General features: G+C 40.8%; 3 protein-coding genes and 1 long non-coding RNA gene across 6 annotated transcripts; 2 read left to right on the top strand and 2 right to left on the bottom strand.

The window, feature by feature from the left end:
* The first annotated feature begins 2,179 nt into the window (after positions 1-2,179).
* Positions 2,180-18,690, top strand: LOC140818732 (uncharacterized). Of its 3 annotated transcripts, XR_012115046.1 has the most exons (4): positions 2,560-2,705; positions 18,142-18,278; positions 18,396-18,487; positions 18,572-18,690. It is a non-coding gene; the product is annotated as an uncharacterized lncRNA (long non-coding RNA). The 3 variants fall into 3 exon arrangements; XR_012115044.1 differs by having other exon boundaries at positions 2,180-2,705; positions 18,142-18,487; XR_012115045.1 differs by having other exon boundaries at positions 2,562-2,705; positions 18,396-18,690.
* On the top strand, positions 9,966-11,304 carry LOC140818675 (uncharacterized). Its single transcript, XM_073178720.1, has 2 exons — positions 9,966-10,145; positions 10,229-11,304. Exons 1-2 carry the CDS (start codon positions 9,966-9,968, stop codon positions 10,856-10,858), a joined length of 810 nt encoding a protein of 269 aa, XP_073034821.1. The 3' UTR covers positions 10,859-11,304.
* Positions 18,691-18,736: 46 nt separating the features above from the next.
* On the bottom strand, positions 18,737-22,881 carry LOC140818728 (UDP-glycosyltransferase 86A1-like). The gene is made up of 2 exons (XM_073178771.1): positions 22,251-22,881; positions 18,737-19,984 (listed from the first exon to the last, which is right to left on the bottom strand). The coding sequence occupies exons 1-2, from the start codon at positions 22,780-22,782 to the stop codon at positions 19,080-19,082; spliced, it is 1,437 nt and encodes a 478-aa protein (XP_073034872.1). The 5' UTR covers positions 22,783-22,881; the 3' UTR covers positions 18,737-19,079.
* Positions 22,882-24,476: 1,595 nt separating this feature from the next.
* LOC140818727 (UDP-glycosyltransferase 86A1-like) lies at positions 24,477-26,721 on the bottom strand. Its single transcript, XM_073178770.1, has 2 exons — positions 26,039-26,721; positions 24,477-25,550 (listed from the first exon to the last, which is right to left on the bottom strand). The coding sequence occupies exons 1-2, from the start codon at positions 26,577-26,579 to the stop codon at positions 24,646-24,648; spliced, it is 1,446 nt and encodes a 481-aa protein (XP_073034871.1). The 5' UTR covers positions 26,580-26,721; the 3' UTR covers positions 24,477-24,645.
* Positions 26,722-26,735: the final 14 nt, after the last annotated feature.

Genomic DNA, 26,735 nt, shown 5'->3' with positions numbered 1-26,735 from the left:
GAATTATTTTACGCTACTTTTATATTTTATACTCACACGATTATAATATATTATAATATAGTAAATAATCCACAAACATTAGTTTGATCACCTTTTATACATTGAATAGTACAAAATATCTTCAATTCATTCATACTAAATCATTAATGTTCAATTACATTTTAAAAAAAAACATCCAACCTTCTACTTCCAAAAAACAATATTTTCTAGTACATCAAGTGGTCTATTAGATCACGCATATATCACTCAGTCGCTCTCAGTCGCTATTTGTATTATGACATTATTTTTATAGTTTACACTATCACTCCATTATGCTATACTTAAATAGATTAAATAGACTCCAAACGTGAAGTTGCTCGTATTTTCTATTATAAGAATCATATATCACTCAGTCGCTCTCAGTCGCTCTTTGAATTATTTTACGTCACTTTTATATTTTATACTCACATGATTATAATATACTATAATATTGTAAATAGTCCACAAAACATCAATTCCATCACCATTTATATATTGAATAATATAAAATATCTTCGATTCATTCATACTAAATCTTTAATGTTCAATTACATTTAAAAAAAAACATCCAACCTTCCACTTTCAAAAAACAGTATTTTCTAGTACATCAAGTGGTTCTATTAGATCACTCATATATCAGTCAGTCGCTCTTTGTATTATGACATTATTTTTATATTTTACACTATCACTCCATTATACTATACTAAAATAGAGTAAATAGACCACAAACATGAAGTTGCTCGTATTTTGTATTATAAAAATCATATATCACTCAGTCGCTTTTTGAATTATTTTACGTAACTTTTATATTTTATACTCACACGATTATAATATACTATAAAATAGTAAATAGTCCACAAAACATTAACTTGATGACCTTTATACATTGAATAGTACAAAATATCTTCGATTCATTCATACTAAATCATTAATGTTCAATTGCATTTAAAAAATACATCCAACCATCCACTTTCAAAAAACAATATTTTTTAGTAAAAGTACAAAATAAGCAATAAATATGTCATAAAAATTAAATGATTTAACATATAATCGGATGACATAACATATAAAAGTGGGCGACTGAAAATATAATTGAGCGAATGAAAACAGATTAAGCGACTGAACCCATAATATTTGGGCGACCGAACAATTAAGAATGAAATATATGAAAAATTATATTTATAATATATACATTGTAATAAAAACCGGTAAATCGATAAAAAAAATTGAGATGACATTACAACTTACACATGATTTAAAATCTTTGACAATGTCGAGAAAAATTGAAACTTTTTTAGGAAAACAAATGACTACAATATTCTCTTGCTTAATGTAGAGGAAGAAAAAAATTGAAGAGAAGGCCAATGAGTGAAGGATGAAGAAAAGAAGAATCGTTGTGAAAAGGATGAGAAGAATGGAGAGAACAAAAACCCATTTCCTTTCTCCTTTTTTTTTGTATTGCATGCTTCTTTTGTTTTTAATTAATTAATTATTTTTTTAAGTGAATGTTATTTATCAAATTTTGAATTCTAAAAGGCTAATATTTAAAATTAAAATTTGCTTAGTGTTATTTTAGTCTACTTTTTTATGTGATAATTGCAATACAAGTCGATATTTTTCGGTATTATGTTAACATAATTTAGCAACACATTCTATAAAACGCAAATGGTGACAAAAAATAAAAGTCAAGTTACAAGTTTAAATAGATTTAATACGAGATTAGCGTCAGCAGTTCTTACTGTAATTTTAAAAGTAAATTCATTTAAGGATTAATTTATCATTTTAGTCATGTGACTTTTTTTTTTAATTATATTATAAGGACTTTTATTTTTAGTCTTGTATCATGTATTTTAAGATTCGCATCGGCTTGTTTTTGGAAGTTAGATTTTTGTTATTTGATGCATCTCGCACGCCAGTAAATCCAGATATCGTGCAAACACCCATATCGGTTCTTATTTTTCCCATATTGCGTGATGTCAATTGTTTTCTCGCGGAGTTCCATCTATTCTTCCTCAACTTTCCTAGTTTGGAGGAAAATGGAGGCGCATAATCGGTCAATTCTGCTTCTGCCAGTAATTTCAAGCTGTGGAGCGAATTGGAGTTGCGAGAAATTGCTGATAAATTCGTGATCAAATATGTGGAATCTCCGGATCAAGGCTTCCTCTAAGCTCCTTCTATATTTTGTTTCGTTTAAATTAGCGTGTTCGTTCGGAAACTGCTAAAGGGGAGACAATTCAAACGAAAATGCATGACTTTACGACAATAAAAGAGATTTCTTTTTATGCTAAAATTTTACTTTGGTTTCAGATTTGCGTTCAGCAAAATTATGACTATGGAAAAAGAAATTGTGCTGAACACTATGTCTTTTTATGAACTTTTGAAGTTGTGTTGATGTTGATAAGAATTTAAAATTCCATTTTTCTGAAAGTATTATAGTGCCAATTTCTGTTAAAGGTGAACCTTGTGGTTGAGAGGTTAATGCAAGTATAGAATGAATTTGGTTCTATGCAATTTTTGAATAATATCTTTAGTTATATTTTTCATCAAAACTAATCGCATTTGATGAATTTTTACCTTAACTCATATAGTTGTTGCATTTATTTTTATTTTAGATATTCACCCATCTGAAAGTCGTTCTAAAATCTCAACTATATACGAGGTAGCCGGAACAATTAGGTTGCTTTCAGGTGTTGTGTTTAACTGAATATATTAGTTAGGATCTCGGTTTTCTCGTGCCCTAAACGCAGCGGAAGTTTTAAAAAATTTATTTTATTTTGACAATCAAAATAATTGTTTGAGCAATCGTACGGTTCTAATTATTAAACATACATAGAATGTTTAAATTTTTACCTTTGGTGAATGATTCACAAGGCTCCAACTATTCTAGGATTAACATGGATAGCTCTTGATGTATTTTCTACGAACTTTATTCAAGAACTCATTACTTCAATCTTCTAATCAGGTCCACGACTAGAAGATTTGTTTTTCTTCCAAATAGCACTAGAATATTTGGAAGAAATTTCAACGTTGGATATTAAAAATCGAGAACCTGCTCAACCCTTTTTTCAAGAGAGGATGGCTGAAATATTTGAGAGAGATAGGAGAAGAATGTTCGAAAATTTGTTGTCAAGTGGAGGCTAGGGTTATGGCTTGCTTATTCTCTTTTATAAACAACCCACGACCTAATATTCATAATTAATATTAATGGGCTTGATTAATTAATTGAGCTACACCAACTAATTTAATTAATTAATCAAAGTCCATTAAAAACTTTAATTATTTAGTATGTTTGACTTGTACTCCTACAAGCCAATTAAACACACTTCACACTATATTTAATAAACTCAACTTTTGAGTTTACTAAATTAAATCCTCAAATTTGAATAAATTCAATTCCTTGAATTTATTTTCTACAAATTTTATAAATTCGTAAATTCAATTTCTTGAATTTACTATCACATAAATTCAACTCCTTGAATTTATTTTCTCAAAATTTAATTATCATAAATTCAACTCCTTGAATTTAATATATCATAATATAAATTCAACTTCTTGAATTTATTCTCTCAACGGGAACAAATGATCCAGTGTTTGTGTGAACCTTAATGGTTCAGGGATACAGCTAGCCATGGGTTCAAAACTCTTTGTGATTCAGGACATAATCCTTTATTCGGGCTTACCCTAATTTTCCTCATTCTATGTATCAACAATTGATCATGAGAACGTCAGGAATCATATTTCTGCCCATCGAATCATAGTAAAAGCGTCTAGTAGCATCGCCTCATGATTCTCTAGGTATCACTGATAGTGCCTGCAAGAACCAGTTGGTTATGATTAACGTACATTACGGTCCCTTCATCTCATATATCCCGATCGAATCTGCAATCATTGGTTCATCGAAGGTTGCAGAAGAATTCGATAACTATGTGATACATGTAAATAGTTGCATCGCATGTACTATTGGAGAAATCTTTCTCCAACGTACATCTCATACTCTGACCAAAGATTTCATGTACTAGTATTTAATCAGATCACATAGGATATCCACACCCGTAGGTGAGCGGTGAATTCCCAACCGCAATGCACTGGCTCCTACATGTGTCGCAAATGTGCCCAATCTCGCAACCTGGTGACTCTCCTGGTGCCGGTAAACGAGTCAAAGCATATCCCTAACATATAAAGCCTTAGTGTTGTCCCGGTTTGTAAGGACTAATAGTGTACAATCATAAGCACGGACTTATCCTCTCGATGAATGATAACTACTTGGAAAGTTCGAGGGAGGATTGTTTGGTATAATCATCATATGACTACCCATCTGCATGTTTGGACATCTATATGCCCTTACCAAGAAACGCGGTAGACAACATCACATATGCTAGTCTCGAGCTCAAACGACGTTTATCCATGTTTTAGGCGGCTGAATCGACTAGGAACGAATTTAGATTATACAGTGTTTACAAATGAGTTTCAACATCGAACTGCGATTCATTTGTATTAAATTATAATCAAGATCGTTATCTATGTTGTTTTCATAGCTATGCAGATAAAGAAATAAAAAAAAACATGAAATAATGAATTATTTTAATAAAATAAAGATTGTTTATTACAAATGAGTCAATAAATTTCCGAAGTAAAAGTTGGCTTACAGGACATCTACTCTAACATATATGTTTGTTGATGAGTTGGTGTTTTAATTATATACTGCATCAACATCAAGTTTACGGAATTAAGTGGAAATTTCCTCTGATATTGTTCATTTTAGTTGCATTGGGTTACTTTTTGTAGAAATAAGATTGTAGTATGTTTGAGATGGATATATAATCAATTCCACATTCAGGCGTTTAACTGATGAAAAACAAAAATATTCGATCAATGAAGAATAACACATAACGAGAGTGGCAACGGGATATACCTTAATCACACTCATTTTTATGTCTGCATAATGGAGAGTTAATTATTGTAAATACTGAAAAGTTATTTCCATTTCATGCTACATGTCCAAACGAAGTAACGATTAGATTACTTTGGACAATTTGAAATTAAAATTTTTTACATGGTAAAAAAGAATGTTGAATATCTCAGAATGATGGTTCATGGACATACTAGAAAAGGGTCTTGATTATTCCTTCGCAGAATATTGAAGGCTTTATTGATGTTGATGTCAACCTGGCAAATCGGGTAATAGCCGGGTGGGCGATTTGCCAAGTCAAGTGTTTGGATATATGTGCGGATGTTCTTGCAAGTTACTGATGGTCCGGGGTGGTTGAGTTCCCTGTCACCTGGAGGACAGTGCCCGGGATGATTTGAGTAATAACCCTGAAAACACAGAATGTTAGGGAAGCGCCGGAAGTTGTTCCGGCGTATCCACTCCGACGCTCAAGTCAGTAATGTACGCAAAGGAAAACTTAGAGGGAGTAAGAATATTTGTGAGTGCTTGTGAGTATTCCAAAAAGAGTTACCTCCTCTGTAGTACTTACGGGGGGTCTTTATAGATGAGGCAGGTAGATGACTTACCCGCCGAATTCGGATAGTGGTCCATGATTCGGGGTCATGGGCCACGTTGTCAAGTAGTGGGACACGTACTAAGAGTTGACCTGGTCATGGAATGGGGTAAAATAGGCTCCGCGATGTCAGGAAGACGTGGTGATCAAGGAGAGAATGCGTCTTTTTCTCGGGTGTTTTCCACCCGAGTGCCTCTGAGGTGTTTCTTGAGCCGGGAAGTTTTTACCCCGGATATTAGCTGATTACTCCCCGGACGTCCTTCCCACCAGGTCACTGAAGGTAATTGTACTTCAATATCTTTTCCCCGTTCTGATCTTGCCCGAATTCGAGAACCTTCCGGGTCAGGGTCCATACCCGGGCCCGGGTTCTCTTGGGGGCATCACCACTCCCTCCTAAAAAAGTCGGGCTAGAGTCTATCTCGCTGTCCCGATTAATAAAAGATGTTCTCCTGGTGATACAGGAGTCTTCTATGACTCTGCAGATGTGGATACCCTTGCTGATGTCGTCGTAAGCCCTAAAATTCAAATTTATTTTCAACGTTCCGCGTTTCGAGGGCTGTTACAATATCTCGATATTGACGCCTGTCTTTTCGCCTGCCCTGCGCAACTTCCAATATTCACCCTAGCCGTAGATATATTCGAGAATCAACGATCGGGATATATTCCTCTTTCCTATATATATCTGGTATCCCCTATCCCTTGCTAATTACTTCCATAAATATGGCCGATGCTAGCAGCTCGAGAACTCCCGGGATGACCGAAGCCCTTAGGGAGCCCAATCTGGAAGTTCAAAAGTCCATCATAGAAGATGAAGTACTGAACGAAGTTCTTGGCTATTGGGAAGAGCTTCAAGAACTGAAACTTCTTTACGATTCCGGGGAAGCCACCACTCCTGCCCTGGCATCCAAACTAAGGAAAGTGCGCAAACAACTACACTTAGCTGAGTGGGTGGACATCTTCACGGATGGTCATGTATATCAGCTGATGCTTCGGAAGGAATTGAAGCTCCTGAAGAACATTCTCGGCTCTTCCAGCTTCATGCAAGGCTCCACTCCCCCGCTGTCGGCTTGGTTGAAGATACGAATAATTGTAATAGAAGAGAAATATGACGATGTAGTATGCGCCAATGTATATGGTTGAATAAGAATTTATTTTAGTTCCTTTTCCTCTATCACCACTCGGCTTATAACCACTGTAAATCCAGTGACACATCATGAACGGGGCAAAACCATCTGAAATAATTTACTAAAAACTTCTGGACTTGATATCTCCCGGGCGATTAACCCCAATGCTGGGGCCTTGCGTTCCCCGGGCTGTGAATCACCTGCGGGAGCCTCGGGCTTCCCGGGCTCCATGAAATGCCGGGGACTCGTGTTCCCCGGGCTTGGATGAGTGCCGATACCCTAAGACTTCCCGCCCCTCGGTATGGTGTCCCCTACACAAATTTCGATCTTTGATACTAAAGTTCCGCCGAGGGACGCCCCATTTCCCAAGGTAATAATGACGCTGTGACATTGATATTTGTTCGCGTCCCTTTGACTACCTGGAACAATTTTTCAGGCGTTTCCTGATCCAACACGCATGCTTAAACCAACGGTCGCGATTAATCTCTCCTCCATAAATGCGTAGTCGTTTCACATGGTTGGAAACTTTTCGGTTTCCTCCAGACTACCGACCTTTTGCCTATAAATAAGTAGATGAAGGCGAAGTGAGAGCGATTGTTTCGATCATGCCGAGTTCAAGTGAAACTACTGTTAACAGCAGTCCGTATGGTCACTTGCCACCCTCTACGCGCGTTCATTTAGAGTCGTTGAAGAGGACCATCGAGGAGTTTATTCTGGCGAAAGTTATGTCCACTTGGCATAAGATTCATAATCTTGTGCAATCCTTCCAAGACGGTCTGGCCTTTACCAGGCCACAGAGAGCATTGGCCAGGAGATACAAACGGATATTTTATGTGACGCACGTGACCGAGCTAGCCACTGATCAAGTTCTGCTTCAGGCGATGCTGCGGAAGGAGTGGAAACAGCTGCGCAAGCTTGCCGCTACCGAGTCCTTTGCCAACCTTCCCCTCCCTGAGCTTCATAGCTGGATGTCGGACTGGGAGGATCATGTAGGCTCTAGGCTGGCTACTGCGATATTTCACCGATTTTATTAATAAAATTTTATTTTGCGCACTTCGCTTGTGCTCTTCCTTCAAGTTTATGGATTTTAAAGTAAAAAACCGGGGTTTAAAACCTTTCGGACTAACGATAACTTGCCGGGGCCTCAAACCTCCCGGGCTCAAAATAACTTCAAAACTTTCCGGGTCTAAAATAACTTGCCGGGGCTTCAAATCTCCCGGGCTTAAAATAACTTGCCGGGGCTTCAAACCTCCCGGGCTTAAAATAACTCGCCGGGGCTTCAAACCTCCCGGGCGAGTTACGGGGCTTCAAACCTCCCGGGCTTAAAATAACCCGCCGGGGCTTCAAACCTCCCGGGCTTAAAATAACTCGCCGGGGCTTCAAACCTCCCTGGCTTAAAATGACTTGCCGGGGCTTCAAACCTCCCGGGTTCGAGGTAACATGCCCGTTATCTTTTTTGAGGGACATGTAGGATGTCACGATGACACGTGTTCCTTTTTCCTTTCTAACGGTCGGCAACGTTCCGTCTCCCGAGGACCCGATAAGTCTGACACCTTCATAATTACACGTCCTTTCACCTGCTAGGTGCGACTTACGATGCGAATCTGATCATTCATATCCCCCCAGATCAACGGCGGAGATCCGTGATCCGGGTGTGTTTTTCTGAACCGACGCGGACCTTTGGATCATGGCTAGATCTACGGCCCAGGTCGTTTTTCTGCTCCTATATATATCTCCTTCCCCAACCCGTCATTACTTTCGCCAATTTTCACTAAGCCTCCGCGTCTGCAACTCTGTCATACTGCCGATCAATCCCCAGCGATCAAACCACCACTTCTCTTCCAAACACCGCGTAAGTTCCCCTTTTTCCATTATGTCTTCCTCCCGTACTTCTTCTACTTCGGGTAACATCTATCAGGGCTCCTCGGAATTTGAGTCGGAGGCCCTGCGCGATAGTCCCCCGATTTCTGCCTCCCCCGTTTCTACTTTTCGTCCTCAAAATTCAACTCTTCCTTTTCCTCCCCTCAAAAAATCTAAAACTTCTCGCGGAGCTGGGCCCTCCCGTCCCCAGAAGAAAAAGAAGAAGGTAACTTCTTCGAAACCTTTAGCCCGGGCTATTCCTTCTCCTGCCCGGGCTACTGATTCTGGCCCCTTGCCATGGTTTTCTACCATGGTGAGCTCTCTCCGAGCCAAATCCGCCGAGGAGATCCGCATCCTTGGCTCCATCCCTGTTGACCATGCTATTGTCATCCCTGGTCCCAGTGATCGGGCTGACAAGCCACCAGAAGGGTATCTTACCTTCTTTCGAGACCAGGTCATCAATGGCCTCAGATTTCCCCTTCACCCTTTTTTCATTGGGATATCTTCCCTTCTTGGCATTCCTCTCAACCAATTTCACCCTAATGCCATTAGGATGATGACTTGTTTTTTCACCCTCCTCTCCATGCACCCCGACATTCCCCTTGAGCCTTGCCTTTTTAATTTTTTCTTTATCTGCTACATTGGCGATTACGCCTTTTCGTTCAAGACCCGGTCTCACCATAAACTTTTCGGAGATATTCCTTCTTCTGTCAAGGACTGGAAACGTCGGTTCTTTTACATTCGTCCTGCTAAACTCCCTGAATGCCCGATTGGGTTTATTTCTACCCTTCCTGATCAACCGGGTCTTCCTGAGAACCACCGCATACTTGACTCTTACACCCAGTGTGAGGAGGTGGTAGGCGGTAAGGTATATAGCTCCTCTGCCCTCCTTGGTGAAAATTTATTGGTGACTTACGGTCTGAGCCCCGGGGTGGAGGAGCCTACCGATCGCATCATCGAAGAGTTCGATGCCTTTCGCCCCGGTAGGTTCCTTTCGCTAACCCTTATTGTGCTGCCTTTCCCTTGGTAGATCACATAATCTAACGGGCTGTTTTATTTCCTGCAGACGCTGAGATGAAAGAGGCCTTTGCCCAAAAGTTGGCTGAGGAAAAAGCGGCTAGGAAAGCTGCCCGGAAGGCCGCTGCTGCTGAAAGGAAGGCACGAGAGCAGCGGGGGTCTTCATCCCAGGCGGCTACTGAAGACCGGGTCGAGGAGGAGCTGGCATCCCAGATGCCTGTCGAAAAAGGGACCTTGGCTACTGCTGAGGCCGGGCAGGCTGGCACCTCTCCTAACGTCCAGACTGCCAAGACCTCCGAGCCCAAGGAGCGAGGGGTTATTCTAATCGAAGGGGAGGACGAGTCCTCAGACCGGCCCCTTCCAAACCACTAAGAAAAGGAAAGCTTCAAAAGAGCTTGTCCGTGTTGAGCCCCGGGTGGTTCAGGGGTCCGGGCTTGTCCCGCCAATGTCTACAGATGGCACTACTTCCCCCTCCCCCGCAGTGCCCGAGACCATTTTCTCGGCCGGAAGTTCGTCGATAGGCTTCCACACGCTGAAGCGAGTGGCAACTCCTGCCGATGAGACCATGCTTCTGGCTTCGAAGGCCGGGGATCTGATGATGGAGAGTTTCAATCTCCTACTAGCTGTAAGTGTTTTCTTTCCACCACTCCTGCTTCTTTGCTTCATCTGTATACTTTCTTCCTTATGCATTTCTTGGTTTATTCCCAGAGCGGGCAAATGGCTAGAGCGGCCTTTGAGAAGATGGGTGCTTATCAAAAAAGCACTGAGGCCCGGGCAGCCTCCGCCCAGGCTCTCCATGATGAGGCCCAGGCCCGCATAGTTCAGCTCCAAGAGCTCCATGCGGATGCCCTCCTTGGCCAGAGCACCACAATAGACTGCTTGCAGGGCCAGCTCGGGGAGGCTCGGGCAGAAATCGTCTCGCTGAAGGCTCAATTGGAGAAGGCAGAGGCCAGGGTTGAAAAGTTAGATTTAGATGCACGGGCTGCCCTGGATAATTTCGTGCTGGCCACTCAGAGGGTGGCTGAGCTGGAGGCTACTCTTGCAGCCCGGGAAGCGGATCTTAAGGCTCGGGCCATTTTAGAAGAGGAGTGGCGGGCTGCTTTCCTTGCTACTGCAGAATTTCAGCAGCTGGTGATAAATAAAGCATTTCCTTATTTCAAGGCGGGCTTTAATAAATGCAAAGCGCAAGTGAGGGAAGCCGGCCTTCTGCCTCTGGAAAAGAAAGGCATACTGGACTTAGCCCGGGCTGTTAACTCCCTGCCCGAGGACGGTGCTGAGCTCCCGGCTGAGGAGGAATCCGAGGTGGAGGAGGACTCGGGGCCAGAGACTGCTTCTTAATATTTTTTGCACTTCTTTCCTCTGGTAGTTGTAATACTTTTCCTTAATGAAATTTCTCCTATTCGTCCCTGGGTCTTTGTTTTGTAAATAAGAAGAATCCGTCAAGTGTTGGAAGGTAATCGGGCTTTCCAACTTAGTAATACATTGACATGAAGCCGGGGCATGGTACCACCCAGGCCCTTAATAATAAACTGAAGGGAAAGCCGGGGCGTGGTGTCACCCGGGCCCTTAATAATAAATTGAAGGGAAGCCGGGGCATGGTACCACCCGGACCCTTAATAATAAACTGAAGGGAAGCCGGAGCTTGGTACCACCCGGGCCCTTAATAATAAATTGAAGGGAAGCCGGGGCTTGGTCCCACCCGGGCCCTTAATAATAGATTGAAGGGAAGCCGGGGCATGGTACCACCCGGGCCCTTAATAATAAACTGAAGGGAAGCCGGGGCTTGGTACCACCCGGGCCCTTAATAATAAACTGGAGGGAAGCCGGGGCATGGTACCACCCGGGCCCTTAATAATAAATTCAAGGGAAGCCGGGGCATGGTACCACCCGGGCCCTTAATAATAAACTGAAGGGAAGCCGGGGCTTGGTACCACCCGGGCCCTTAATAATAAATTGGAGGGAAGCCGGGGCATGGTACCACCCGGGCCCTTAATAATAAACTGAAGGGAAGCCGGGGCTTGATACCACCCGGGCCCTTAATAATAAACTGGAGGGAAGCCGGGGCATGGTACCACCCGGGCCCTTAATAATAAATTGAAGGGAAGCCGGGGCATGGTACCACCCGGGCCCTTAATAATAAACTGAAGGGAAGCCGGGGCTTGGTGCCACCCGGGTCCTTTATAATAAATTTTCCTGAAGCTTGCTTTTTATTGCCAAGTATTTACAAGGGATTTACAAAAATTTCTAAGGAAAATATTTCTTAAGATGGAAAGCATTCCAGGGCCTTTTGAGAGGACGGCCTTGCCCATCTTCAAGATAATAAGTGCTTGAGCTAACTTTGCGCACCACCTTGTAAGGACCTTCCCATCGGGCCTCAAGCTTGCCAACATCTCCAGCCGGATTTGCTTTTTTCAGGACCATATCTCCTATCTGGAATTCCCGATGTCGGACCCTTTGGTTATAAGTTTTCATCACCCGACGCCGATAAGCCTCCATTTTGATTGCCGCTCTTTCTCTCCTTCCTTCAATGAGATCGAGTTCATTGGCCCGGGCCTTATCATTATCCTCCGGATATGCGTGCACCCGGGTTGAGGTTTGCCCGATCTCGGCCGGGAGCACTGCTTCAGAACCATACACCAGGCTGAATGGTGTTTCCCCAGTAGCCGTTCGAGGTGTGGTACGGTATGCCCAAAGAACACTGGGCAATTCTTCTACCAAGTCTTTTCCAACTCCGTATAATCGAGCTCTGAGTGCCTGGACAATAGTGCGGTTGGTTACCTCAGTCTGCCCATTGGCTTGTGGGTAAGCAACCGAGGTAAAAGCCTGAGTAATCTTCATCTCCTCGCACCAAGCCCTGACTTTATTCCCCTGGAATTGCCTGCCGTTGTCAGATATAAGCTTTCGGGGAATCCCGAACCTGCAGACAATATTTTTCCATAGGAATTTAAGAACCTCTCCCTCCGTGATTTTAGCCAGGGGCTCTGCTTCCACCCATTTAGAGAAGTAATCAATCCCTACGAGCAAAAATTTTTTTTGAGCTCGGGCCACAGGGAAGGATCCCACGATATCCAGGCCCCACTGATCAAAAGGGCAAGAGGCCCGGATAGGCTTCATCAGGGCAGTTGGGTGGTGATTAATGTTGCTATTCCTTTGGCATCCCTCACATGAGCGGACCACCCGGGCAGAATCTTGATGCATAGTAGGCCACCAGAATCCAGCGAGCAAAGCCTTCCTAGCCAGGGAGGTTGCTCCAAGATGATCTCCGCAGCAGCCCTCATGAATCTCCCTTAGAACATAAATGGACTCGTCCCCGGAGATACACTTGAGAAGGGGACCTTGGAAAGACCGCCGGTATAGGATGTCATTGATCACAACAAAACGAGCTGCTCTCTTTTTGATTTGACTGGCCTCCTTGGCATCCTCGGGTAGATGGGACCGGGAGATGTAGTCAAGGATGGGGGTGGCCCAATCATCTTCCCGGGTTTTAGGAGGCTCGGTATCCACTGAGGATACCAGGCTAGTGTGGTAAGATATACCCGGCTCCCGATAATCAGCGAGTGAAGCCGCCATTTTTGCCAGGGCATCGGCTTCAGTATTTTTCTCTCGGGGAATCTGTTCTATGCTCCAATCTGTGAAATGTGCCGATGATTCTCTGATGATAGTCAGATATTTTATAAACTTATCCTCCCGGGCCTCATATGCTCCTTTTACTTGTTGGGCTACCAACTGCGAATCCGTATAAATAATGACTCGGGTAGCTCCAACATCCCGGGCCGCTTTTATCCCGATGATAACGGCCTCGTATTCTGCTTCATTATTGGAGGCCCGGAAGTCCAACCTCACTGCCAACTGTATTTTTTCCTCGGTGGGTGATATCAATAGTACTCCCACTCCACTGCCATCTTTACAGGAGGCCCCGTCTGCAAATATTCTCCAAATTCCGCCAGCCTCGGGAACAATCATCTCGGTGATAAAATCTGACAAGGCCTGGGCCTTAATTGCCTTCCTGGGCTGGTACTCGATGTCATATTCTCCCAATTCTACAGTCCACTTTACTAGCCTTCCCGAGATCTCGGGCTGAGTCATGATTCTCCCGAGAGGGGTGTTAGTCAGCACAGTGATAGGATGGGACAAGAAGTATGGGCGGAGTTTCCGTGCTGTGATCACCAGAGCTAGGGCCACCTTCTCTACCTCCGTATATCTGGTCTCGGGCCCCTTGAGCGCGTGACTCACATAGTAGACCGGCCTTTGATCGGTACCTTCCTCTCGGATCAGTACAGAGCTAATAGCATGCTCAGTGGCCGAAAGGTACACCCAAAGTTTCTCCCCGGGTCCAGGCTTCTCAAGGACAGGAAGTCCGGCGAGATGATTCTTCAATTCTTCGAAAGCCTTCTCACATTTTTCATCCCAACCAAACTCTTTGGCTTTCCTTAGAGCTTGAAAAAAGGGGTAGCTCCGGTGTGCAGATCGAGAAATGAAACGTGATAAGGCGGCGATTTTCCCTGTGAGCCTCTGCACATCCTTGACCGACTTTGGGGATGCCATTTCAGTAATAGACTTGACTTTATCCGGATTGACCTCGATTCCTCTCTCGGTGACCATGAACCCGAGGAACTTGCCGCTCTTAACCCCAAACGTGCATTTGGCCGGGTTTAACCTCACCCCATACTCTCGGAGAGTAGAGAAAGTCTCTTCGAGGTCTGGGATGAGCTCATTGTGTGTCCGAGATTTCACCAAGATATCGTCCACGTAAACCTCTACATTTCGCCCGGCTTGCTTGGTGAATATCCTGTCCATCAATCTTTGATATGTGGCCCCGGCATTTTTTAATCCAAAGGGCATGACCACATAGCAAAAGGTTCCTCCCGAGGTAATGAAGCTAACCTTCTCCTGATCTTCCCGGGCCAAGGGGATCTGATGGTACCTCTGATAGGCATCCATGAAGCACAGCAATTCATACCCCGATGTCGAATCCACCAGTTGATCAATCCGGGGCAAGGGGTAGCAGTCTTTTGGGCACGCTTTATTCAAGTCCCTGAAATCAACGCACATTCGCCACTTACCGGATGATTTTGGAACCAAGACCACGTTGGATAACCAGGTGGGGAACTGGACCTCTCTGATCTGCCCGGCTTCCAATAATTCTCCCACCTGTTCCGCAATTATTTTGTCTTTTTCGAGACCAAAGTGCCTCTTCCTCTGCTTTATTGCCCGGGAGCCCGGGATGATATTTAACCTGTGCTCAGCCACGTGAGGGGAGATCCCTATCAATTCTGATGAGGACCATGCGAAGATATCCGCATTCTTTGTTAGGCACTGTAGTAATTGAGCCCGGGTTACTGGCTCAAGATCCCGGGCTATCCTTGTTGTTTTCAAGGGCTGCCCGGGTAAGATGCTTACTTCCTCCTGCTCCTCTCCCTCCACCATGTATACCTGTTGGGTAAAGTGCACCTCCTCCTTCCCTGGTCTCCTATTCTCTCCACTTCGTCGGGTTCTTTTATTTTCAACTTTGACGGTTTCCGCGTAGCACTTGCGGGAGGACGGCTGGTCCCCCTTTACTTCTCCGATTCTATTCCCCACTGGGAATTTTAGCTTCTGGTGGTAAGCCGAGGCCACGGCCCGCAAGGCATTCATAGCAGGCCTGCCCAAGATGATATTATAAGATGTGGGGGCATTTACCACCGTGAAAACCGTCATCACCGTCTTTCGAAGGTCTTCAGCTCCTATGGTGAGGGGCAAGGTGATTTCCCCCCGGGGATAAACAGTGTGACCAGCAAATCCGAATAACGCCGTTTCTACTGGCTGCAAACGGTAGTCTTCCAGGTTCATCTGATCCAGGGCCTCCAGGAAAATAACGTTCACTGAGCTCCCTGAATCGACGAAGACCCGGCGAATGTCATAATTTGCCACCTTCGCTTGGATGACTAGGGCATCGTTGTGTGGGAGACTGACTCCCTGAAGATCCCGAGGGCCGAAACTGATGACCGGTCCTTCACTCCTTACTGTATTTTCCACTCCGAAACTCTCATGCCGGGAATGTGCCTTTCTGGCTCGGTTGGAGTCTCCATCTGTCGATCCTCCCGAAATCATTTTAATCACCCCGAGGGTCGGTGACCTTCCTCCGTCCTTATTTTCCTTGCTTGGAGATACTTGACCGGTATCACCCTTCCTCTCCTGTCTGATCGGGCCTTTGTTCCCCGGCCCATACCCTGCATCCCTGTTCACCCATGGTGGTCCCCGGGATTTCTTCGTTACCTGCTCCGAAGCACCAGGGCCCGACTGGGAAGGGGCCCGCTTCATTTTCCGGCATTCGCTCGTGCTGTGGGCACATTCTCCGTGATAGGAGCATATTTTCGTGATATAGGACAGGTTTGGGGGCGACTGGTATGACCTGGCTTTCTTCTCATTGTCGCAAATATGGATTCCTTCACCCCGGTGTGGCTTCATTGGGGTGTATCGAGAAAAACGCCCAAGATTATTTCCTCGGGTGTGGTCATCAGTTTTTACCACCCGGTCACCCCTTTCTTTACGGGTAGATTCCCTTTTCTGCCGCTGTGCTTCCTCCATATTTATATACTTCTCTGCCCGGGACAGCAGATCTTCAAAATTCCCGGGCTGCTTCTTCACCAAAGACCTGAAAAAATCTCCCTCCTTGAGTCCCTGAGTGAACGCTGTAGTTTTGGTTTCAGGAGCACAAGCCGGCACCTCCAGGGATGCTTTATTGAACCGGCGAATGTACGCCCGAAGAGATTCATCACCGGATTGCTTTATCTCGAACAAGCTAAAGGCGGTCTTCTTATACCTCTTGCTGCTGCTAAAGTGGTGCAAGAAAGTGTCTCTGAAACCTGCAAAAGATTGTATGCTCCGGGGTTTCAACTTTTCGAACCACCTCTGGGCAGAGTCTACTAAAGTGGTGAGGAACACCTTGCACTTGATTTTGTCAGAGTAGCAATGTAACATGGCCACATTCTCAAACCGGGTGAGATGCTCGTCAGGGTCTGAGTTTCCATCATACTCCCGTATTTTGGTAGCTTTGAAATGGGCTGGGAGGGGCTCACTCACAATTTCCAGGGAGAAAGGGCATCCCTGGGAGGCATCCGGGGCTGAAACCTGAGATGACCCTGCTTTAGCTTCCAGCTCTTTCACTTTCTTCTTTAAATCTTCTAGCTCCTGGATCATAGCAAAGGTAGGAGCTTTGGAAAACGCCTGGGAATTCTCTTCTCGGTCTCTCTCTTTTTCAAGAGGAGACTCTCCCATTGCCTCATTTTCCTTTGAGTGACTGGATTCAGGTAGGCCCCTTTCGGCAAGAGCTTTTTGGACCGCAGCAGCTATCAACTGAGCCAACTCCTCTGGGAGGTGACTGGGCAATGAATTTTCTTGACCTCCTTCCGGATTTTGGGGACCAGAGTGGTTCCCCGTAGTTTTACGAGTGGTAACCATATCTACGTCTTTAGTTACAGTTTCCCACAGACGGCGCCAATGATGTCAACCTGGCAAATCGGGTAATAGCCGGGTGGGCGATTTGCCAAGTCAAGTGTTTGGATATATGTGCGGATGTTCTTGCAAGTTACTGATGGTCCGGGGTGGTTGAGTTCCCTGTCACCTGGAGGACAGTGCCCGGGATGATTTGAGTAATAACCCTGAAAACACAGAACGTTAGGGAAGCGCCGGAAGTTGTTCCGGCGTATCCACTCCGACGCTCAAGTCAGTAATGTACGCAAAGGAAAACTTAGAGGGAGTAAGAATATTTGTGAGTGCTTGTGAGTATTCCAAAAAGAGTTACCTCCTCTGTAGTACTTACGGGGGGTCTTTATAGATGAGGCAGGTAGATGACTTACCCGCCGAATTCGGATAGTGGTCCATGATTCGGGGTCATGGGCCACGTTGTCAAGTAGTGGGACACGTACTAAGAGTTGACCTGGTCATGGAATGGGGTAAAATAGGCTCCGCGATGTCAGGAAGACGTGGTGATCAAGGAGAGAATGCGTCTTTTTCTCGGGTGTTTTCCACCCGAGTGCCTCTGAGGTGTTTCTTGAGCCGGGAAGTTTTTACCCCGGATATTAGCTGATTACTCCCCGGGCGTCCTTCCCACCAGGTCACTGAAGGTAATTGTACTTCAATATCTTTTCCCCGTTCTGATCTTGCCCGAGTTCGAGAACCTTCCGGGTCAGGGTCCATACCCGGGCCCGGGTTCTCTTGGGGGCATCAGATGTACTTTGTCCTTACCAGTTTTAAAATTTGAGGTTTCAGAGCTTTTGAAAATGGTGTCATCCTTGGACTGAAATATTTCTGTTACTTTCTTGTACTCCATATGTATTTAGGTGTGTATCTAGGCACGCTCCTCTACTTTCTACGTCTTCTCTCATAGTAACAAACCCTCTTGCTATATAAGAGGAGATAAAAAGAGAAGAATCAGAGAACTATCAATGTTGTTCATCACATGTTCGGACAATGGAACCATGTTTTCCGTAGATATTTTCTTATTTTACGTTCCTATCTTGTTATGTTTACAAGACCATTGGATGTATAGTTCTACATTTTTGATGAAGTGTAATCATTTTTTCTATTTCACTACTGACTTATCTAGGTAGTTAATTGGCGAGGTTAATTTTTTCCCAGAGGTACGCATGTTCTAGTTATCACTTCAAACAAGGAAATGGTAACTCATCTCGGGTTTCCTGTTTTCATGGTTACAACGATGTAGTTCTTATCGTGCAAACGGTGCAATGAGGCTTCAAGATTCTTAACTAGTCAAGAAGTATGGTTGAACATCTCGAATGTTGATTCTAATTAATTTACCTGATATATAATGTACCACTTGTTTCCAGTTGACAATGTAAAAGTCTATACTCTCACAACTGCCATCTTTCTACAGAAAAGTGATGAAGATTACTTTACGACTTTTTTGAAAATTGTGGAAGCAACCAGAGGACTCTATTATTCTTACGAAACATATATAACACTCGAGTACTTTTTTATTATCTTTCGGTGAAATATTAAAAAAACAAGGTATATGCACTTGCTTACTATACAGCTAATGGCATTTATCAGCTTGCAGAGGAGGTTTAAACTGGCAAACCAATTTGGAAGCAGGTATATAGTTTAAATAACAGATTTTACATCCTAATTTGCTGATGAGTTCATGTGTTGTCTTGTGGACAATATAAATTCATTTTTCGCATGTTTTGTGCTATGGATTGCTTAAGAAGTACCCAAGAATAAATGGGACAATTTATTTGAATGAATCAACTACGTTGGACAAGCTTCATCATAAGTTGTTTCATTAGTTATTATTTAGTTTCGTTTTTCCTCGTAGAACAAATCTATATTAGTTGTTGAAATTTCCAGTAAATTGCAAGGAGATCCAAGATTTGTTTGGAATTGGAATGTAATAGAAGAACTTATCGAGAACAAGGTCAGAATATCGCTCTCATTGGTACTGGATAAGTGGTAGAGATTGTGTAGTGCTGTTTTCTTTTTTGAAAGCTGTACTGTGATAATACTACCTATCTCTGAATTTATTTTTAAAGTTCGACTCTGGTCGATAGTCATCCTTGTTTCATGAACGAATTTTGTTCTCCAAATCCTGAATGAATTGCTCCAAGTTTCTGTGAGAGGATCCATTAACTTCTATTGCATTGTGCGATATTATCTTTGCCTTTTCCACTTCCTGCCTCAGCCTCAGTCCAACAGGTCCACTCATCGAATTCTTGATCTTTTCTGCAACCTCTTCCCTATGAACTGAAACTCCGTCTACAAGATTAATCCCAACCTTCAAATCTTCGACTATCAATTTCCTATTCGTAGGTTGATCATATATAAACGGATGACAAATCATCGGAACGCCACACCAAATACTCTCGACCATCGAATTCCAGCCACAATGAGTCAAAAACAATCCAACTGCGGGGTTCGAAAGAACGTTGATTTGGTCACACCATGGAACAATCAACCCTTTGTCTTTAGCATCATCTTCGAATCCATCCGGTAAAGCATGCGATTCATCAAAGCTCACGATATCGGCTCGAACTATCCATATGAAGTTTACTTCACTAAGTAGTATCCCGTATGCTATTTCTTGAATCTCTTGCTTACTGATCTGAGCAAGGCTGCCGAATGAGACGTACAAAACCGAGCCCGGACGCTTTGATTGGAGCCATTTTTCGCAGTCGGATTCAGCCCATAAACTACTGGTGATTGTAGGAGTTGTACAATCTGTGATGAAATTTACAGGGCCAACCGCATAAGTTGGTAGTTTCTGTTTGAGAGCTGAGAGGGCGTGAAATTCCAGTTCTTCCACTATGTTACATAAGATAAAATCGGCATTCTTCGCCTCTTCGAATGCCTTGGTTGAAACAAAGTGTGCTTTTGTTGTTGTTTCCGATTCTTTTAAATAAGCCATCAAGTCTTTTGTGCTTATTGCCTCAATTCCAGGCAGGTATGTTATTTCTTCCTCAACGTTGTCTAAAACACAACTAAATTAATAATGGACACAAATACATTTGTAATATTATAAACTGGTAATCACTTATAATCATAAGAAAAATTAGCTATTTTTGTTACGCATGTTTACTGGGTGTTATTAAATTTGGATACTCATACTCCATCTTTAAATTTTATCGGTTTAGTCATTTTTCTTGCTAGGTGCTGATGTGTCACTAGACACATAAATATCACGTCGTCATCGTGTCAGCACCATGTTGGCACAACATCAATGCTATGCATGAACAATAACAAAAATTGGAAAAAAGTTAAAAACGACATGTTAAGATCAAAATTTGATAAAATAGAATACTAAAATTGTGAAGACCCGAAATCTTGCAATGAGAAGACATGTATATGTCATAGCAAATTTCAAATCATTTTGGAACAACATTTTCGAGTCACATGCAATCATAATCTTGAAAATTTGAAGAATCATTTTCTCATCATTATTGACCATTTATCACTGTTTTATGACTAATTTAAACCATAATAAATCAGCCATTAAACTACCCATATTAAGAGCAAAATAATGATAGTTAAGAGGAGTTAATGACTATTAATAGGTGTTTTTACTATAAGATTAATGGTCATGAATATGTTTCATTATGAGGAGGTTAATAACCATGAATAATAACATTTAAGATGAGATAAATGAAAATGAATGAAGTGACCCCTCATCTTACCCTTGGAGGCCTATAAATAAAGGTTTTAATTTAGTGCAAAAGCACACCAAAAATCATCCCAAATCACTCATAAGTCTCGACCACTTTAAGCAAAGAGGAGAGACTGCATTCAGACAGTGTAGTGTTGTCCAAATCGTGACCGAGGTGTTGCCCAATTGTTGTCTGTGTTTGACCCAAGTTTACTTAAATATCAATTAAGTTCGAATCGTATATTTGAACCAAGAATAAGTGGGCTTTTGCTGTATATAATTCTTCATAAATGGGTTTTTGTATATATAAAGTTGACATAAAATTGTTCTTTGTAAATATATATATATATATATATATATATATATATATATATATATATATATATATATATATTGAATGACATGCTTGTTTATTATAAGTATATATACTTATTGTTTATTAAATGACATGCTTGTTTATTATAAGTATATATACTTATTGTTTGAAAAATGCTACGATATATTTTAAAATCTCGATTGATGTACTACATGTTTATTATGTTCTCAATTTCCTTTAATTCTTCTGATTCCATTCAAAATTATGATATGTTCTGTTTGATGAATTCGATTATGTAATACACTGTTATGATTTGAGTTGCATATGAATGAAGATTGTATAACGCTTACGCATATTTTATTTCGTTTTGAGAATTTATCGCTGTAAGACAAGATTATTTTGATTTAATTATGAAATAGACTAATTTTGGTTTATACTGAACTACGAAGCTTGTTGTTTGACAATTATGTTATCGTGTAACAACGTCAATATCGACTAACCTCCGTCTTGGCCCTTGGGACGTGACAAAAATAACAAAAATAGAATTAAAATATGTCGGTAACTAACAACCAGATATTTCAACGGTGTAGTCACAATGCAAATGCATGTTTTGCAATTTTATGAGTTTTTAATTGGAAAAGGTAATTAGTGTATAAATCGACCTAAATTAAAAGTGGATTTTTGATCAAATATCTACTCATTCAAACTTTTTCCTTTTTATGAATCTTAATCAACGAAAAAATGAAAAGAACCTCCAGTTTTGGATTAGAAAACTGTGTTTTAATTACTTGATATGGCTAAAATAATAGAAAATTCAAGAATTTATAGTGGTCCATTTCACATATAACAAGTCGCGTGAAAATATTTATTTGGCTCATTAACTCGTTAATCGAATTTTGGTTCATCGAGTTTTCAAAATTTGTCACTCAAATATGACAAAAATCCTGGAAAAGAACACCGAAACTAAACTTTGAAAATTTAGTTGATCCAAACTCGAAATAAAAAAAAAAAAAGTTAAAGTGGACAAAAAAGTGTATATACTCAAGTGGACCGCCTCCAGGCACTAATATCCGATGTTACCTAATATTTTTAGGTGTCATATAATTCCAATAAAAAAAAGACGAAAATGCCAAAAAAAAAAATCGAAACCAAACCAAAACTTTTAAAATTCAGTAAACCGAAACCCGAAACAAAATAGGTTATTTAGTGTGGAAAAACAATAAACCTTTTTATGTAGAAAATGAAGAAGAGAAAGAAGAATAGAAACATCCTCTAACCTTTAGTCGGCAAGTGGCCATTTTCAGACAGGAGATCCAGGTGATACCCAATGGAAAGAGCCAACGCTGTTTGTGTCCAAAACGAAACATTTTCGAGGTTGTACTTTTTGGCAATCGTCGTAGACCACGAGAAAAAAGTGTCAACGATCAAGAAAAACGTCGAAGATGGATCGAACAGGATCATGTTCCCTACAAATTCGTCGACCCGAGCCGGGAAATCTCGTAAGAGGGACTCCCAGAAGACATCGTAATGAAGGCCCCGGTCGAAATCCATCGGGAAGCCGTCGCTGATCGTGCTGTAACGTATGTCGAGTCCGGATTTCCGGGCTTCGGAGAAGAAATCGACTTCGTTTCTGGTGTTATCATGATGGATTTTAGTGAGTGTGTCGTGAACATATCGAGTGTGGATGAACGTTACTGTGATGCCCTTGGAAGCGAGTTTGATTGCTAGAGCGATGGCTGGGTTGATATGTCCTTGGTAAGGAACTGGGATGACAATAGCATGAAGTTTGCAAGTCATTGGCTTCGCCATGTTTCTTTCAGAAGAGGGAGGGGAGACGATAAGTGGGGAAATGAGGTTCGGTTGGCTAACAAAGCTCTAAAATTTTAAAGGAAAAAATGATTTTTTTATACTTCTTCACTTTTGAGTTTTGTTTTATTACATTTTTTAAATTTGGTTTAGGTACAATCATTTGTAGTTTTTGGTTATTTTAGTCTACTTTTTTATGTGATAACTGATAAGTCGATATTTTTCGGTGTTATATCTACATTTTTTAGCGATACATTCTATAAAACGCAAATGGTGACAAAAAATAAAGTCTAAGTTACAAGTTTAAACAGATTTAATACTAGATTAGTGTTAGCAGTTCTTACTATAATCTATATTTTTATACTATCTATACTATTTTATTAAGCAAAAAACCTTTAGAGTAATTAAATTTTGGTGTCATGGTCTGTTTTAATAATTATATATATAAATAAAGTGTTAAAAAGTAAAGGTAAGTCACATGTAGTTGATAAAGCCTTTGTCTTTTAGTCATGGGGTCGTAGGTTCAATTCTTAATTGGGTTTTTTTATTCCTTTATTTATTTATATTTTTAGTTCATATATCAAAATTACATTGTAGTCACTCGTTAATTTTTATAAATATATTTTGATTTTCATTTAAATATAAATCAAATAAATTATAAAAAATATCGTATAAGCACGCAACTCGTGCTTCGGTATACTAATTTTAAGAATAGATTCATGTTAAAGGTTAATTTACCATTTTAGTCATTTAACTTTTTTTTTTATTTTTTATTAGGCATAGTTTGGTACATGGGATAAGGGAGGGATTGATAAATAATCATCATTATCCCATGTTTGGTACATTTTTAAAAAGCTCATGATAATATCATGGGCCCTTGATAAATAATTTTTTAGAAGGATAAAATATCACTTCTATTAGGTGTGATATTTTTTCTTTAAGGATAAAATATACTACAAATGACTTAATTACCCTCAATTTATAAATGATTGTTATAAATATATGCTAGTAAGTATAAATTAAAATCAAATAAATATTTTTATTTATTTATTTATTTTTATATATTATATAATATGATAATTATATAAATGAATTCGAGATAATTATATAAATAATTTTTATAAATCTTAATAAAATTATTAGTATCACCCGATTAACATTAAAAATTGATATTTGACTTGACTCACAAAATCAAGGACTCAATTATCATATTATATAATATATAAAATTAGGTAAAAATAAATAAATCATGCAAGCACTATCTACGTATGAACAAATAAAAAATATGAACTTAAGCAACAATTTTGAAATTATAAAATTTATTATGATAAGGTTAATTTTGTCATCATAATCTAATATATAAATTTCATCACTCTTATTAAAATCATACCAAACATTAAATATAGTATCCTACATCTTATTTATCTTTAACTTATCCTTATATTATATATTACATGCTTATCCTATCATATGTACCAAACTATGCCTTATAGTATATGAACTTTCATTTTTAGTCTTGTAGCATGTATTTTTTTGACCTTTAACTTGTATGGGTTTTTTTTTTTTTTTTTTTTTTTTTTCATTTTTGTCTTTTTTATCGTCAAATATGATAGACTCTAGTCAAAATAGGAACAAATCTTTTTTTTTTTAAAAAAAAAAAAGAAGAATTACGACACTAAAAATAAAAATTCACCATGAGCAAAAATGTAAAATTCATTATTAACAAGACGAGAAGTGAAAAAATTACAAATTACATTACCAATAATATAATTTTGTCGAATCGTTCAAAAATCCAGGGTAACAGAAAAAAATTGTGAACAATTTTTAAAGTTCGGCTCATGCCGACAAAGATCATCGTTTCAACTTTCAAGAACAAATTTTGTTCTTCAAATCCTGAATGAATTGATCCAAATTTCTGTCTGAGGATCCATTAACTTCTATTGCATTGTGCAATATTATCTTCGCTTTATCCACTTCCTGCCTCTGCCTCAGTCTAACAGGTTCACTCATCAAATTTTTTATCTTTCCTGCAACTTCTTCCCTGTGAACCGAAACTCCATCTGAAAGTTTAATGCCAACCTTAAAATCTTCAACTATCAATTTCATATTCGTAGGTTGATCAAATAAAAACGGATGACAAATCATCGGAACGCCACACCAAATACTCTCGACCACCGAATTCCATCCACAATGAGTCAAAAACAATCCAACTGCGGGGTTCGAAAGAACGTTGATCTGATCACACCACGGAACAATCAACCCTTTATCTTTAGCATCATCTTCGAATCCATCCGGTAAAGCGTGCGCTTCATCGAAGCTCACGATATCAGCTCGAACTATCCATATGAAGTTTACTTCACTAAGTAGTATCCCATATGCTATTTCTTGAATCTCTTGCTTACTGATCTGAGCAAGGCTGCCGAATGAGACGTACAAAACCGAGCCCGGACGCTTCGATTGGAGCCATTTTTCGCAGTCGGATTCAGCCCATAAACTCTTGGTGATTGTAGGTGGAGTACAATCTCTGATGAAATTTACAGGGCCGACCGCATAACAAGGCTGTAGCCGGTTGAGAGCTGAGAGAGCGTGAAATTCGAGTTCTTCCATTGTGTTGAGTAAGATAAAATCTGCCTTCTTCACCTCTTCAAATGCCTTGATTGAAATTATTTGCGCTTGTTTTGTTGTTTCCGATTCCTTTAAATTAGCCGGCAAGTCTTTTGTGGTTATTGCCTCAATTCCAGGTAGGTACGTTATTTCTTCCTCAACATTGTCTGTTACACCAAGAAGAAAACTACTTCAATAATGGACACGATCGAATACATTAAAAATGATTGGTTAACATTTAAAAATCTACTAAAAATTGGCGTTTTTATTTATGACCCTAACCTTGGAATGTATTTAAAATTTAAATAGATCAACTGGCTTCAGAAAATTAGGAAGAAAACATGTATGGTAGTCACTTTATAAAATAAATATGTGAAATGGAGTGTGATTAACATAGTTTGAAGTTGGCAAAAACTCGTATGAGACGGTCTCACGGGTCGTATTTTGTGAGACGGATCTCTTATTTAGGTCACCCATGAAAAAAGTATTACTTTTTATTGTGAATATCGGTACTCATCTCACAGATAAAGATTCGTGAGACCGTCTCACGAGAGACCTATTCTTTGAAGTTTAAATAACACTTCCATTTAACTATCAAAATCCAATTCAAGGTAACTTGCAAGATCCAAACTCCAATAATAGAGAATTGTCTGACCTTTAGTTGGAAAGTGGCCATTTTGAGACAGCAGATCCAAGTGATACCCAATGGAGAGTGCCAACGCTGTTTGCGTCCAAAACGAAACATTTACGAGGCTATGCTTTTCGGCAATCTTCGTAGACCACGAGAAGAAAGTGTCAGCAATCAAGAAACACGTCGAAGATGGATCACTCCGACGGATCATGTTCCCTATGAATTCATCCACCCGAGCCGGGAAATCTCGTAAGAAGGACTCCCAGAAGTCTTCGAAATGAAGGCCCCGATCGAAATCCAACGGGAAGCCATCGCTGACCGTGCTGTAGCGTATGTCGAGCCCGGATTTTCGTGCTTCCGAGAAGAAATCGACTTCATTTCCGACCGTCTTATGATCGTGATGGGTTAGAGTGAGCGTGTGGTGAATGTATTGTGTGTGGATGAACGTTACCGTGATGCCTTTGGAAGCTAGTTTGATTGCCAAAGCGATGGCTGGGTTGATATGGCCTTGGTAAGGAAGTGGTATCACAATAGCATGAAGTTTGCAAGTAATTGGCTTCACCATGTTTCTCAGAAGAGAGGATAACCGGAGAATTTTGCACGGTTGGCCAACAATGCTCTAGCAATTTAAAATCTTCTTCTCATTTCCGACCGACTGATACTTCTGTTAAAAATATTATTTTTTCATTGTATTTATAAGTGCATCGGATCGACTCGTGTA

Source organism: Primulina eburnea, chromosome 17 (genome assembly GCF_022965805.1).
Source record: "Primulina eburnea isolate SZY01 chromosome 17, ASM2296580v1, whole genome shotgun sequence".
Lineage (NCBI taxonomy): Eukaryota > Viridiplantae > Streptophyta > Magnoliopsida > Lamiales > Gesneriaceae > Primulina > Primulina eburnea.
This window is presented reverse-complemented; position numbering and strand designations above follow the sequence as displayed.